Genomic DNA, 16,817 nt, shown 5'->3' on the forward strand with positions numbered 1-16,817 from the left:
AAAGAAAAAGAAGACCTGTGTAGCAGCTATCTTTTTATTATCATTGCTTTTATTTTTTTACAGTCCAGTATTTGCTCCCCTCCCAGTCCGCCTTCCCACAGTTCCTTATCCCATTCCTGCTCCCCTCTTGTCTCCAGGAGGATGTCTTCCCCCACCACCCACCCCACACCATACCTCCCCATTCCCTGGGTGTCCCAAGTCTCTTGAGGGTTAGGCACATCTTCCACTGAGGCCAGAGCAGGACGTCCTCTGCTGTATATGACAGTTGGTGGGGATTGTCGCACCAGCTTGTGTATGCTGCCTGGTTGGTGGCCCAGTGTCTGAGAGATCTCAGGTCCAGGTTAGTTGAGACTGCTCGTCTTCCTATGGGATAGCCGTCCTCTTAAGCTTCTCCCAGCCTTTCCCTAATTCAAGCACAGCACCGCCCCCCCCGCCCCCCCAAGCCCCACTTCAGTCCAGTGATTGGGTGTAAGTGTATCTGTGTCTGTCTCAGTCAGCAGCTGATCTTTTTAACAGTAACTCTATCTGTGCCCCCCCCTTCATGTATTGAAAACAATGTAATTTTGAGTTTTCTTTCGGAATTTCGGACTTACACAGGCTTACTAACCCCTCTTACCTGTGGAGAGAACTAGGAAAGGAGTGTGCTGGAGGCATATTCTGAATAGGAGAAGGAACAAAGGCTGCTGTCCTCTTATAACCACAATAAAGTGCCATCACCTTTGTGGTGGGAAAAAGGACAGTGGGCAGTTATAACCCCTCCAGCTGTGCTAGCTCTGGTGCCTTGGTCCCAGGCCTGAAGCTCATCTTCTGAGCAACATTATTTGGACTTATTAAGCCTTGTGACTGTCTCATAAATGTAGGAAACAGTTATGAGTTGGTAATGTTTATTTCACCTCTAAGTTGACATAAAATCTGTAAATATTTTAAGCCTTATTCTAATAGTGTTAGTATTTTTATTTGGAAGTCAGAGATCTTGTTCTTGAGGCTAACAGTTTAATTAAGAAAAAATACAGTTTATTTTTTAGTGCTTCATGTTCAAAGGCTTTAATTGTACAACACAATAGCATAGAAGTGAGAACTATTTAGACTCACATGTTTGAGTATATCTTTGTTTCAGAATCTCTGTAATTGTAATACAATATTACTGTTTGCTTAAAAAAAAAATCCTGTTCTCTGTCTTAATTACTCTTCTATTGCTATGAAGAGACACCATGACCAAGGCAACTCTTATCAGAGAAAGCATTTAATTGGGGTCTTGCCTATAGTTGCAGATGGTGAGTTCATCATCATGGCAGGTATGGAACTGGATCAGTAGCTGAGAGCTTTACATCCTGATCCACAGGGAGCAGGCATGGAAGTGTGGGGGTGGGCTGCAGACACTAGCCCTTGTGTGGGATTTTGGAACCTCAAAGCCCACAGAGGCAGCTTTCCCCAGTACTTTTTCCAGCTAGGTAATGCTTCCTAATGTAAGACTCTGACCGGGGACCCTCTGAGTGAACAATGTGGAGCTGGGTGTCGTTGCAAAAGCAAGAGGAATTTTATTGTTCCAGCATGCTGGGGTCATCCTGCATTCAAAAGGAGAGGCGACCCTGTGCAGCTTGTTAAGCGGCCATTTATACAGTTTCTAGGGGTAGCATAGAGAACCAATAGCTAGGCACAATATGATTGGCAGAACAGTATGACTTTTAAACTGATTGGTCTAGGGTCCATCCTGTGGGATGTGTCCATGTACTCTGGGTTGCCCCCACCCACAGGGCAGGTCTGTCTTCTCCCCTGTTGTCTGAGAAATGTTGATTAGTCTCTCTTGGGGGGGGGGGGCTTTCCTGAGCTGACCAGGAATGTTAATTAGCATCTCTGTTCCTGAGCTGACCCCTTCACCAATCCCTTCACTAATCCTTTCCAAACAGTTCATCAGCTGGGGGTTAATCATGCAGACATATGACCCTATGGGTCCCCTTTTTATTCAAACCACTACATACCCCAAACAGAAACCTTAGTCATGGTGAGCTGGTTGGACCCATTGATCTGATAAGACTTACTGGTCTCTTTAAAAATTTTAAATTAAAATAATTAAAAACTTAATTTAAAATATGAATCTAGTTAAACTTTGAAAATATATTGAAATTACTTACTGCCTCAAACTTGTAGCTCTAAAATTTCTTACTTGAGCCAAATTTTCTTAAGGTTATTGATGTTATTTCTCCCTCAGTGAAATGAGCCAATTCAAACCAGATTAGGTTACATTAAATGCAGGTTTATTGGGAAGCTGCTCTTGGGCAAGTTTATTGGTCCCAAGGGCCAAGACCAGGGAAGTCACTATAGGAAGAGAAAGAGAAAGGGCATTCAAATAGAGAGAGGAGAGGAGGAGGAAGAGGAGAAAAGAAGAGAGAGGAGAGCACTGGGAAACAAAATGTCTAGATTATATAGGGAGGGACCTCTGGGGGAAGGGCAGCCCAATTCCTGGGCTGGAGAGTTCAGGGTTGAGGACAGGATATGCCAGGGAGGGACTGGGGGATGCTGGGAGAACCTGGAGGCCAGGTCTACTTTGGTATGTAAAATATGCACCTCAGTCCCTTGTCCCCAAGTCTGAAACCAAGCTGTTAGGTTTCAAAATTTATTTATAAACACTTGACTTGTATACATCAAGTACGGTATAAATTTACTGTATAAAATTTGGCTCATTCAATCCTCATTACAACTCTGTGAGGTAGGTCTCCTTCTATTTTCTGTTAATTTTAGACATTTTGAAAGATTTGTATGTTGGACACCCTTTATACTCACTGTCTGCATTCTGTATTTGTTATATCTGGCTTATGACATAGCTGTTATGTTCAGCCACCAGTCCACCTTAGCTTTCTAATGCTTTCAAAGTAGATTGTAGACACCAGTATGCTGTAGGCATAAAGTTTGTGACTGTTGTTAATTGTCCATATCTTACATTACTGGGAACTGACACATGGAGCAATAACTTGTTGAAGGGTGCACAGCATTTAAGTGGTAGATGTAGTAGTTGGGTCAAACATTCTTGATGACTTTTACAGAAAGCTAGTTTACATAATATCCATAGGCATTATTATAAAGAGTACTTTGTTCAGTGAGTTTTAAGACTGCAGTATCTCAGCCTCAAAGTACAAGATCTGTGAGGTCCTGTGGGAAAGAAGCTATTTAACACTGTGAAAGCCAACTGTTTTTGTTTTTTTTTTTTTTGCCACCAGGGTATCCCATTCCCCACCCTTCTCCAGCCTTTTCACATGTAATTGGGCAGGATTAGAACCCAGTAGAAATACTATGGGAAATGATCACTTTAAACACATTCTTATTTTGCTTATTTAGGAGAGAATATGTTTTGAAGAATGTGTATGTTTAAGCCACCCCTAGAATTCTAGTGCTGAAAGGAGTCTTATAATTCTCTAGCTAGTGCACTCACTTCAGAAGGGGGACTGAGACAGTGCACATAGCTAGTGCATATTAGCTCATGCCCATAATCTTAGTGGCACAAATGGAACTAGAATGTAGCCCAGGATCTAGCATGGTAATTACACACTTAGTGTTGCATAAATAAATGCTTGTCAGTCTTTTTTTTTTTTTGAGACAAGGTTTTTCTGTGTAGCTCTGTCTATCCGGGAACTTACTCTGTAGATCAGGCTGGCTTCAAACTCCAAGATCCATCTGTGTTCTCCTCATCCTCCATCCCCAGTGCTGAGATTAGTGGCGCAAGCATTTAAAAAAAAAAGAAAGAAAGAAAAGAAGGAAGTGGTTTTATTAAAATTATGATACAAAATACAGCCGTACAATTTAACAAGTAATTACGTAGAAAAGGTCCAGGTTAAGAAGCAGAACTTTCTGATACTCCCAAAGTCCCTAGTGACTCCTCTTGTTGCCAACCCCTTTAATGTTCTTTCTTTTTTTCTCTTTAGCCAACTTAACAGGACATGCAGAGAAGGTGGGAATTGAAAATTTTGAGCTGCTGAAGGTCCTAGGAACTGGAGGTAAATTTCAGGTTTATTCCCCCTTTTTAAGAACAACAAGTACTTGTTATTCTGCGACAGGATTGATATCCTTCATGCGGAAGTCATTGACAGTTTTAGAAGCATGAGGAATCCAGTAAAAGAACTAAAGAATCTCTTTTGCCTGATTCAGTCCCAGTGTGTGAGATGCCAGGGCGACACTCTAACCAGAGTTTTAGGCTAGCCTGAGCTATATAAAGTAAGACCTTATCTCACAAACAAGCCAACAACAAAGAAAGCCCTTTTAATCGTCTGTGTTGGGAATATAAATTAGTCTTTGGAATCACTAGCATATGTAGAGAGCTTACTGTATGCCAGCTTATAAAGTGATTTATGTTGATTGATTTATTCAGTCTTCTTTTAAGACTGTTGTAATTCAGGGCACATCACCATGATAATGAACAAAGTCAGGATCCTTCCCTTCATTAACCCAACACTTAGAGTCTGGCTAATTGAGCCTGGTTCTATTTATGTTCCACCGTCTATGTAAGATTGAAGTGATCTGTATTCATTAACATTTTAGAAAGCTTTTCCAAGTCATAAATTAAAAACAGTCATAGAGAAGAGTATACACCGTACAATTATATAATGGAGACAGTTATATTAATGCCTACTTGTATTCACATAGAGAAAAACCTCTGGGATGTATCCTCATACAGTAGCATGATATGATGTCTGGGTGATTTTGTATTTTGGGCTTTATTGTTTCCTGTGTCTTTGAAAATTCTCTGCCTCAACTTCTGTTGTTCAGAAGTTGGGCTGGTCTTGCAGGCCATCACATCCTGCACTCAGAAGAGCCTGTGTGCAGTGTAACGCTCCGCTGTCACTCTTAGTTAATTCACAAAGTAAGCCATGCGTTTGCACTGGGTCCTGCCAGTCTTGCAGCTGGTTTTATCAGTGAGCGCCTGTCCTGACCCTAGAATGTCCTGCTCTGCAGTTTCCATGCAGTTACCACAGCCAGGAGAGCTTGCTGTTCTCATTCTTCTCCATCAAGTCCTAATGAGGAAGCCTCTTTTTCTGTCCTTTGCAGACTGTGCCCACTTCCATGGAAGGAGAAGCAAGGCCTTAGGGAACAGACCAGTTTTCTTTCCCAATAAAGTTTAACTTCACAGTTTAAGGAGCATCTGCCTTTTTAGATTTTTTGGGTCTGGTAGGAAGTTGCTACTTCCAGCTCTCCAGCAGGAGAGAAGTCTGGGCTTCTATCATGGCTTACCTTGCCTAGCATCACATACATTTGTATTCACATCAACAAATTATCTTTAGGTAACTCAGTAGTGAGCTTTTGTGCCTTGTGTCCTGTCATACAAAGGTTTGTTTTATAGCCATCTGTAGTTTTTTAGCATACAGTGTAGAGCCACCTTTTAAAAGTACCAACGAACAAGCCTGATGGTGTACTCCTACCAGCTAAGGCTATGATGCTAGAAAGGGTCTTAGTGTTAAATCAATTTGAGGATTTTCCAGTGTCCACTCACCTCTGGATTATTTATATAAGTATATTTTTCAGGAACAAGACTAGCCTTGCCTTATCTAATTCACAAGGAAGAATGCTTTTGAAATATCAAAGTAATGTTGGTTATTCCTACCTTTGTTTCCTGTTTCAAAGGTAGTACCTATCTACTCAAAGGAGAAACAAGTCCAGAGCGGTGGTGAATGGCTCCCTTAAAAATAGTGTTTGCAACATATTGTCAAAAACTTTTCAGGTCAGGTTCTGCTCACAGAGTGTGTTGTATTTTCATAGTTTCTTTTTGGTGACAGCTTAATTGCGATACAGTGCATGTACCATGCAGTTTACCCATTTAAAGGATGCAGTATATGCTTCCAGTGTATTTAGAGCTGGGCAGCCATAGTCACAATCAGTTTCAGAACTTTTTGATTCAACCTCAAGAAGAAACCTCAAGTACTCTAGGTGTTACTTTGTAAACTTACCATCCTCTCTGTCCCTAACAACCACTAAGTTATTCTGGACATTTCCTATAAGTGGATTCATATAATATGTGGATTTTGATGACTGGCTTCTTTGATACAGTGTAATATTCTCTGGGTTAATATATGTTGTAGCAGATAGCACCTCTTTCCTTTATGACCAAGGAGTTCATTGTATGACTATACCACATTTTCCTTATCTGTTCATCAGCTGATGACAATGGAGATTAGCTTTACTTATCAGCTTGATAAAACCTGTAAAGCAGTCTCTACAGTGCGTTATCTGCATTAGATTGGTGGTGGGCCTGTTTGTGGCCTTAAGTTAATTGGTGTGGGAAGACCAAGCCCAGTGTATGTGGCACCATTCCCTAGTAGAGGTTCGTGAACTGTTTTGAAAATGGAGAAATTGAAGTAAGCAAGCAAAAGCATGCATCCATTGCTCTCTGCTTTTGACCATGGATGTGATGGGACTGGCTGTTGCTCATTCCTGCCTTGACTGCCCCACAGTGATAGGCTGTGATTGTAAACTGTAATTGACCCTCTTTCTCCTATGTTGCTTTTTGTTAAGGCATTTTATCACAGCAGCAGGAGTGAGACTAGGACAGTGACATTGGAGTTGTTCCCACTTTTTATCTGAGATTGGAAACCTCAGTGCTGTGAGCATCAGATGCATTGTTTCATGTCAACCTAGGTTTCCATTTCTTGAGTATATTCCTAGGAGCAAACTGCTAGTTTAAATAGCAACTCTGTAAGTTCTTGAGGAACTGCTAGACTGTTTCCCAAAATGTCTGCACCATTTATATTCTCATGAACAGTATGTAAGGGTTCCAGGTTTTGTACATCCTTGTCAACATTTGTTATCTAATTTTTATCATTCTGCTACATGTAAATCACTTAGGTTAATCTTCAAGGAAAAAATAATAATTTTTGTTGCCTGGGCCAATGATTACATTGTATTAGTGGATTTATTGTTCATTTTCAGATTTTTTTTTTTTTTTACAAAAAGTCATGCATAATTTCAAATATTTTGCATAAAGATTATATAAATTCCCTCCTAAATTTTCTTCAGTTTTAAGTCGTCTTTGATGTGACGGTAATTTTGTTTGTTTACTGATTCATATATCAGTTAGAAATCTAAGGCAGAAAAATATTACAAATATAAATTTCACTTTTTGTCCATGTTGTTTGCAGATTTTGTAGCATCTTGGTGTTTTGAAGAGAGTCTCAGCTAAACCACTTTTTCCAGCAGAGCAGCCAGGAGCTTTCCCACTGCGGGAGAAGGGAAGCTGGATAGTGAGTGCCACAGGATAGTCCTCACCGGCTACTTAGCCCACTTGTTTGACTCACAACCAAGGAGACACACAGGAAACTTGTTGGAACTCTCAGATGTCTGTGGCCTCTGTCTATTCATGTGTAGTTTATGTTTACCTGCTCATTTGCTGATACCTGACCCAACCTTGTGTTCTTGGCATCCCAGGATAAATCCAATGTGGCCTTTTTTAAATGGAAGGCACAGTCTGATTCTGGGGCAGCATATGTTACAGGAATTTAATACCCCTGGCACGCCTTTTCCCTGTTTATTGCTATTTCAGGAAAACGGGCTTTGGAGAAATACCTCCCCATCATTGCCTTTATTTTATTTGCAGGAAAACCAAGGTATTTCATAAGTGAAATCTACTATATAATACCTAATACAAAGATCTTAGAATAGAACTTTTTCTTAACTTTAGTTTTTTGTTTGCTTTTTTTGTTTGTTTGTTTTTGTAGGCTTTGCTGGCCTGGAACTTGCCGTGTAGACCTGACTGGCCTCAAATTCATAGATACCCATTTATTTCCTCTCTGGGAACTAAGATAGAAATTTTTAAAAATACTCATATTAAAATATTGAAGCCTCACTAATCTAACACTATTAGTTTTCTAGCTTCTTTGCATTTATTTACTGCTACTTAACGAGTACTCTAAGGTTGATAAGTTTTATAGAGCTTCATATCTTTAAGAAACTAATAATTAAAGTAGATTTTCCTTTGGGTAACATGAACATGAGTGCTGTTTGGTTTAAACTGAGTGTTATATTTTGATTGTTGACTCATCACTAGAAAACATCGTTATTCTATAAAAGCTGTCTGTATTCACCATTTGTATTCATGCCTCTCTTGTGGCTCTGATTAGTTACCTGGCACACATTAGTAGAGGGAAGAAAGGTTTATTTTACTTAATAGTTTCATGGTAACAGGGCATAGTGGTGTTCTTGGTGGCAGAAGCATGATGCAGGCAACTTGCTCACATCTCTGTGGGTCAGGAAGTAGGGAGCAAGTGCTTTGCCAGATGCTTAGGTGAGACTATAATCCTCAGGGTCCATCCCCCAGGGACTCATATTTTTCAGCTAGACCTCATCTTCTAATGGTCCCAAGCCTTACAAAACAGTATCATAATTTGGGGACCAGGTGGGGAAATTGCATATTTAAATTGTAGTACCATCTAATCAGGCACCTTTAAGTTAATTCTTAAGCCCTAACTGTCTGAGAGATTCAGGGATCAGTCTTCAAAGCACACTAGGGGACTTGCTAACCAACACATGGGACAGTGAGAACAATGTCAGGAGAATGTCTTTAGTAAACTTTGAAGCTTATTAAAACAGTTCAGTGAGAACCATTTCTTTCTTGCCTAAATTACAAGATAATTAATTCCTTATAACTTTTAGACTTATGGCAAACTGTATCATTTAAAGAATAAAACAGTACTACTCCATGCTGTAGTTGACACAGAACACACTGCATTATAACTTTCCCAGACACAGAATTCTTAGGTTTCAGATAAATTTAATTGACCTCATAGTTCGCTATTTCAAACAGAGTAACTTACCAACAAACAGCATCTACAAATAGTTTTTACTCTATATGGTTCTTAGGAAAAATGTACTTATTCTTCAAGCTGTCACATGACTATCATAAAGATGAGGTATACATCACTAATGAAATTTCATGCCAATCTTTCATGATTTTCAACCTATTTCAGTAGGCAAAAGCTTTTTTAAAAAGTTGGAATTTTCTAAGTACAGCTCATCTCCTGATATTAATAGAAGCTAGAAACCATCAGCAGTTAAAAATATGATTGAGGCCAGCAAGATGGCTTGCTGGATAAAAATACTTGCTGCCAAGACTGACCACCTGAATACACATGTGAAGAGAACTGACTCCTGCAAGTTGTCTTCTGACCTTCATGTGTACAATATACACACATGCACTAAAATGTTTGACAGCCATCTCTCAGCTTCTTCTAGTGCTTGATACACAAAAAATCTGTGCAGGGTAGTGTGAGTTAAAGTTCTCAGATAGTCTTACTTCACTGAATTGTGGCAGTGTTAACTAATTTTTTTTTTCTAAACTTCTCTTAGCCTTTGATGCAGATGACCATTTTATAATTCACCTTGACCACAAGAAGGATCCAGTGCAGGATAGCCATGGCCAGCTGAGCAGTCTCTCAGGAGTGTAGCCAGACTCAGTACAGAGCCCTTAGGCTACAGCAGCCGTTTATCCGTCTCTGAAATTAACCTCTGGTTAATTTTTCATGCCTTGCACATATAGTTCCCCAGTAAATACTGGAGGGCTGAATATGGATTTATTTATCTCATATTCTAGGACTTCTGTAGTGATCCTTGAATATTTGAAAGTAGACTACTTTGTATTTTAGAGATTATGTTCTGGAAAAGAATTTAGATATTTTCCATATTAAAGTTTTAGAAATGTCAGCTTTTGTTATGTTTAGTAAAAGCAGTTAGCAGCATAATTAGCCAAAAGAAACCGTTTACATAACTTAACCTCTACTTTCACCAGTTCAGTTACTGTCCATCTTACTTCAATAGAAGTATACCAGTTAGTTCAAAAAGAAAATTACAAGAAAACCTTCATACCGAGGTCATGTTTTATTCCAGCTATGGATAAAGCCACATGACACTTAAATCAGTGGTAAAAGATGACTACGGCAATCTACTTAACTTTTTAAAACATTCTATGAAGATGAAATATTAATTAGTTTTCATATAACATTTTATAGCATGTAAAAGACTTATAAAATTAATTTCATTTCTTGACTTGGCAGACTTGTTTTAGATATGGCAGACTGTTCTAGTTACAGAAGTAGAAATGAAGAGATACTTTATTTTCTCTTTTGGGTTAGATGGCAGCTAAGATGTTCTGAAAACCCCTTTTATTAAATCCTCAAAGTGCTAGATAAAATATATTTTAAAAACTAGGTCTGCCACTGACTGCATAGGTTAACTGACAAGAATAAGGAAAATCCTTAGATTTGAAAGAATAAACAGGAGCAAGAATGTAAAGAACTAAGGAAGCTCCCTGGAGAGAGTTCTGCTGGAAAGTCTGCGGTAAAGTGAGCTAGTTTATAAGTTTGTAATTTGCATGCTTGGTATGGTAGATTGTATCTAAGGCAAGGGAGAGATACCGACAACTACTGCTCATTAAAAGAAGAAAAAAATCCTGCAAATGATGAAAAAGAAAATTTCTGGTTCCACATTGGATTGAGAAATAAAGATCTTCTGAGCATGCTCAGCTAAAAGCAATCTCAACAATGTATGCCATGTAATAATTAAAGTCAATCAGGAATCTAGCTTATACCAGTATTAATCCTCTTAGAAGGAGTAAACTCTCCCCAGTGAGCCTATGTCTGCCCCCAGCATTGAGGATGCAGACCAGTGCTGCTGCTGCACTCAGATTTTACATGTCATTTGGGGATTTGAACTTAGGCTTCCTGCTTGCAGGCACTTTACAAACTGAACTATCGTTCAAGCCTTTCCATAGCTATTAAAAGAAGTTCTATAGAAAGTTATTCAGATAAAGACAGTACTATAAACTTTGCAAACATCCAGGAACAAGGCAGTAGATTTGAGAGAATAGAAATAACAAAGCAACACAGATACAGATTATTTTAGATTTGAAATATGATGTAAATGCTTATTGTTATTTTAGTAACTCTTTTCAGATGGACTGTAGGAAAAAATATGGCTGGGGAACCCAGGGTTCCTCCCGCCATGCTGTGGGCAGTGGGCTGGGAACACTCTGGGTTCCTCTAGCTGGAAGTTGGGCCCGGCTGCTCATTAACTAAAGGCCTCTCCACAGTTCCTCACGGCCCCTCACAGTGCAGCCCCAACTCACGAGGAAGTCCTTGGGTTTCCAAAACCGGTTTATTGACATGGCGGATGGTGGATGGATCTGGATGCACACCCCATAAAAAAAACCAGGGTGGACCTGAGTTAAATGGGGGGGGGGGGGGGGGAGGAATGTTTAATTGGCTCCACCCTCTGGCCTTCAGGTACCTTATTAGTATGTAAATCTCTCTAGGGCCTGTTCATCATGCCCTCCACCTGTGTACGTGACTGAAGGGTGAAGGTGGAATGGAGATTAGACCTCGTGTTAGGCCCAACAATGGAAAAAAAAAAAAAAAATATATATATATATATATATATATATATATATATATATATATATATTTTATGGGGTAGCATATAATGTTTTCATTTATTTATACATTGTACAGAGATTTACTGAAGCTAATTGTCTATCATGTTTATCACTTCACTGACTTTGTAGTAAAGATGTGAAAAACATCTATTAGCAATATTGAGATAGACGGCACATTATTATCTTTAACTGTGGTTACTGTGCTACACAATAGTATAATACCAAAGTTTAGTTTTTACACAGGGCATGATGGTATATACTTTTAATTTCAACACTTGGGAAGCAGAGTAGTCAGACAGATCTCTGAGTTCAAGTCTAGCCTGGTCTACATAATTAATTCCCGGACAGCCAGAGCTATATAGATAGGACCCTGTCTCAAAAGCCAGATAACAAACAAACAAACAAAAATCAACAAGAACAAAAGTTATTCTTTCAGATGACTTGAAGCTATATCTTTTGATCCACATCTCAGAGGTTTTTGATCTTACTATTAAGATCAGATGTAGGGATGGAGAGATGGCTCAGCAATTCTTGCTACATTTACAGAAGACCCCCGTTTAGTTCCCAGCATTCCTTATGGTGGCTTACCACCATCCATAACTGCAGTTCCAGAGATGCCCTCTTCTGATTTCCTTGGGGACAAGGCACACACGTGGTACACATACATATGTACTTCCAGGCAAAATACTCATACACATAAATCTTTATAAAACACAAAACATGCTATCTAGGTTTGGTACGTGCATATGATCCTGGAATTTGGGAAATGAGGAGAGGAAGATTACAATTTCAGAGTCAGGTTAGGCTATCTCAGAAAAGAGAAAGTAAGAAAGAATGAGTCAATGAACAAGACATGCTAAGAAAACTACTATGCAGATTTTCATCCCCCATCCCTGAAAAGACCAGGGGGCTAGACAGATGGCCTAGCAGTTAAAAGTGCTTACTGTTCTTTCATTGTACCTAAGTTCAGGTATCCCCCAGTTGTCTGTACTCCCAGCTTCAGAAGATTTATACCCTCTTCTGGATTCTTATGTGCACTTGTACACATGTGTGTACATGCACACACACACACACACACACACACACATACACACACACACACCACATACACCACACAGATTTAAAATAACTTTTCTAAAGGTCTACTTAAGGTATAGACCAGCAGAATACTATTTATTTAACCAGTGCTACTATTATAAGTGGAAAAAATAATTACCCAAATTATAAAAACTATAGATTTTTAACTTGAAGGTGAGATAAAGGTAAAGAGACTTAAAGAATTGAAAGATATATTTGAGAAAAAGATGCAGAATATATAACAGGGGAAATGAACATATATAGAAATTGAGGTTAAAGCACAGAAGATGTAACAATTGTCTATCCAAGAGTCACAGAAGAGATAACCGAGTGAAGACAGGCCTGTTCAAAGAGATGACAGCTGAGCATTTTGAAGTTTGATTAAACATGAATTCTGAGAATTAGGAAACAGCAAATCCTCAGCCGACAAGTTAAATAAATGAAGGAAGCTGGTTGAACATAAAGACTTAGAGATAACCCAAAAGCAGTAGTGGGATACTTTTTGAAAATAAAGAATGATTATTATTTTTCTTTTTAAAAAATTCTCTCATATATTACATCCTAACCAGAGTTTTTCCTCCCTTCTATTTCCTTCCCCCTACCTCCACACTCTCCCAATCCACCTCCCCTCTACTTCCCCTTAGAAAAGAACAGACCTCCCAGGGACATCTACCAAACATGGCATAACAAGCTATGATGAGATCAGACAACACCCTATCAAGGTTGGATGAGGCAACCCATTTAGGAGGAAAAGTAGCCAAGAGTCAGAGCCAGCTTCTGTTCCCACTGTTGGGATTCCTACAAGAACACCAAGCTACTCAGCCATAACATAGACGCAGAGAACCTAGGTCAGACCCCTGCCAGCTTCTGATCTCTACTGGTCCCATGAGTCTCAGTCAGTTGATTGTGTAGACCATAATTAGTTTAACTTAGTCATAATTGCTGTCTTCAGCAGCAGCCATAGAAAGATCTTTGCAGATAGTACAGTGAAATGGCTGTCCATCAAGAATTGTGTCTCTAGCCAAACTGTTTTCCAGAAGTTTGGACAAAATAGATGTATATATGTATGTACGTGCATGCACGTGAGCGTGTGTGTAGGCATGTAAGTATGTGTGTGCTGTACATATGGAAGCCATTGCACAATTCTGGCTGTAGTTCCTCAGCTACAGTCCACATTGTGTTTTGAGATAGGCTCTCTCACTGGTGTGGGACTCACTAATGAAGCAAGGCTGGCTAGCTAGCAAGCCCCAGGAATCCTATCTCTGCCGTCCCTGCACAAAGGTGACAAGTGTAACCATGCTTTGCTCTTTTTTTTTTTTTTTTTTTTAAATGAAAGTTCTGGGGATTGAATCTAGATAGGCATTTTAAACATAGAAACGCTGAATATGTTTTACACCAATAGTTCCTCACAAAAACTTTGTAAAGGATGAGCTATTGGGGTGAGAAAAATTATGCCATGAGAGTTTCTGAGATACAAAGGATTAAGAGTAAATAAAATATAAACAGTATTACTTATGTAAGAGCATAATGTCTCATTTGTGTAATTAAATTAAGAGAGCTGGAATATTGGACAAAATTTCATGATTTCAGAGGTGACAAGAACTCATATTCTGAGATATGTGATTGATATATATATATATATGTATATATATGTACATATATATATACATATATATACACTTTATAGTACATATTAATCTTAAGTATAAATTATCAAACTGCTTGATGTGGTAGTGCATGCCCTTAATCCTAGCACTCTGGAGGCAGAGGCAGTTGGATCTCTGAGTGTAAGGCCAGCCTGGTCTACATATCTTGTTCCAAGACAGTAAAGAGACCCTGTCTTAAAGAAACAAATTACCAAACTTACATCAAAGATGAGACTAGAAAATCTGCATGGTCCTATAACCATTAAAGTGGTCAGTAAGTAAAAAGTTTCCCAGTGGGAAGCTGCTTGGTACAGTTTTAAGAACAAATTGTTACCAGATCTTAAAGAGAATTCTAAGTTTTACAAACTCAGAATAGAAAGAGGTTCTTTCCTCCCACTCCTTTTCTCAGGATACTAATACCTTGATTCCCAGAGCATGCCAGGGGAGTACAAGAGGGGGAAAGAGAAGCCATTTCACATGTGAGAATTGTGTCTAGTGTTTGCAGAACCGAATCCTGGGCTTCTTTCAGGACATCTGATCTTTGACTAGAGTCCCCCTTGCCTTTGGGTGTTTTGCTCACAGGCCTGGAAGATGGCTCTCAGGGCAAGGAAGTGTGTCCCTCTCATGTTGAACTTGTCCAACCATCTTCGTTTCATGTTCCCTCACTGCCTTAATGGGTCTATTGTTAGCCACAGATGCTGCCTTTCTCTGTATTTGTGACAGTGCAGCTCTTAAGAAAGATGGGGTAACTAAGAAATGTCATTGTAGACATTTCTGAATTTAAAATCAAAGTTGTGATGACTAAATGGAGTAGGTGGACACTTTCATTATGAATATAATAAAATCAATTTTTGTTCAAAATTTCACCACTAATCTTTCAGTTTTATTACCTTTTCAAAAAGATAATTTTTATCCAGTACCACTTAAAATAATAGAAGAACTTCATCATGTGTCTTTGTGTGTCATGTAAGGTTTTTCTTGGGAATTAAAACTTAAAAACTCTTTTCTGAAAAATTAATTTATATATATTTTGAACTAGAAAAAAAATTGTTCATCAAATAGCTTAAATGTGGCATTTCTGAACGTTTGAACATTCAGAAGTTCTGCTATTTTGTTCTTTTACTGCTGATTGAACCTAGGGCTTTGTGCGTGCTAGGCAGGCGCTGCACCCCTGAGCTATACCACCAGCCCTGTTTTAACTTTCTGCTTTGAGGTAAGAGCTCACTAAATTACACAGGCTGGCCTCTGAGTCAGTCTCTAGTCTAAGGTGACCTTGAGTATCAGTGTTACAGGCCTGTTCTAAAGACCAGCCCAAGTTCTATTGTTTCTTTTTCTTTTTTTAAATCTTACATTTAAATTCATGTGATAATCTTAACTCTTTACTTGGAGGGTTGTTTTTTTTTTTTTTTTTTTTTTTTAGATTTCTTTAGTCTGTCACTAATCTGCTGCTTACTTCACAATCTTGAAATTAGACTCTTCTCTATTGTCTTTTCTGTCTAGTTTTTCCTGAAGTCTGAAACATGGCCCTTAGGCTATGTGTACATAGGGTGGTAGAGTACCTATCATTTCTTAGAGGTTAGTTATGGAGTTAGAAATCCATAGTGAAATTGTATCCTAAGTTGGAAAATAAAATTATTTAGACCTTTCATATAAGGAGAGAATGTTAGTTATTTCATATAATTGCTTGCTTTGTTAACATTTTGCGGAGTAACTTTTACTAAAGTAGTATTTCTAATAAAAATTCAACTGTGAACAATATTTTATAAATGAAATGCTTATAAGTTGAAATTTTATTAGCATTTTTAAGACATTGATTGGAATGTTGTCTTAAGAATAACATGTCAAATGAAAAGAACGCGTTATCTTTTTTTCCTAACTATTCAATAATTGGAGTTCTGAAATACAATAAAATCTCAAACAGTGTATTGTGGACTAGCAGATACATTGACAGATATACGTACATACAAATGCTAAAATGCTCAGATCGCCTGGTACATTCAGCTCTCAGGTTCTCTTGCTCCAGGAAGTATTATTATTATTATTATTATTATTATTATTATTATTATTATTATTATTATTGACTTGTGAACTTTAGAGGGAGTTCATAAACAGGGTCCCACAGCCACCACAGCACTTGGGTCAAGTCACCCTTTGCCAGTCCATTGTCCATAGCAAGTGAGACTTACCTTTCTAAAGTACAAATTAGATCATATTACTTTTCTCCCTGAAAATTTTCAGTCCATTCCTGTTACTTGTTAGATTCATTCATTCATTCATTGGCATTAATTGTTTGGGGTCCTGGGAATAGAGTAGTTGATTTTTAAAAAAAGATACATTATACTTAAAGCTCACAATGTAGTGAAACACACTTTGATGTAATAATAAGGTTTGTGAAACCTTGAAATGAGGCTAAGTGTGGAGGTCTAGACTGTACCCACAGTCGTGTCTAATGAGCAGGACCATGTCTTCCCATCCTCTTCCCTGGGGCTCCTTAAACAATTCGTGTTTTCTTATGTGGATGATATCAATTAACCACCAACAGATCTTACCAGTTGTGCTGTGGAAGAAATGATATATGTGGTAGAGACTGTCTTTGGGTTGCTTACCCTAAATTCGGTGAGCCACCTACATAATGTACTCTGTGATATGTCTTAACCCAATGATTCCCAGATTCTGAAAACTCCATCAGG

At 38.5% G+C, this 16,817-nt stretch overlaps 1 protein-coding gene across 2 annotated transcripts in view; it reads left to right on the forward strand.

Moving 5' to 3' along the window:
* Rps6ka5 (ribosomal protein S6 kinase A5) overlaps positions 1-16,817 on the forward strand; it is a 164,016-nt gene that overhangs the window by 35,026 nt on the left and 112,173 nt on the right. Inside the window, exon 2 of one of the 2 annotated variants that reach the window (XM_076921407.1) lies at positions 3,918-3,989. The exons of the other annotated variant lie outside the window; for it this stretch is intronic. Within the exon in view, the coding sequence (XP_076777522.1) occupies positions 3,918-3,989 (72 nt within the window). The remainder of the gene's footprint in view (positions 1-3,917; positions 3,990-16,817) is intronic. 2 annotated transcript variants of the gene reach the window in all.

This window comes from Arvicanthis niloticus, chromosome 23 (assembly GCF_011762505.2).
Source record: "Arvicanthis niloticus isolate mArvNil1 chromosome 23, mArvNil1.pat.X, whole genome shotgun sequence".
Taxonomy (NCBI): domain Eukaryota; kingdom Metazoa; phylum Chordata; class Mammalia; order Rodentia; family Muridae; genus Arvicanthis; species Arvicanthis niloticus.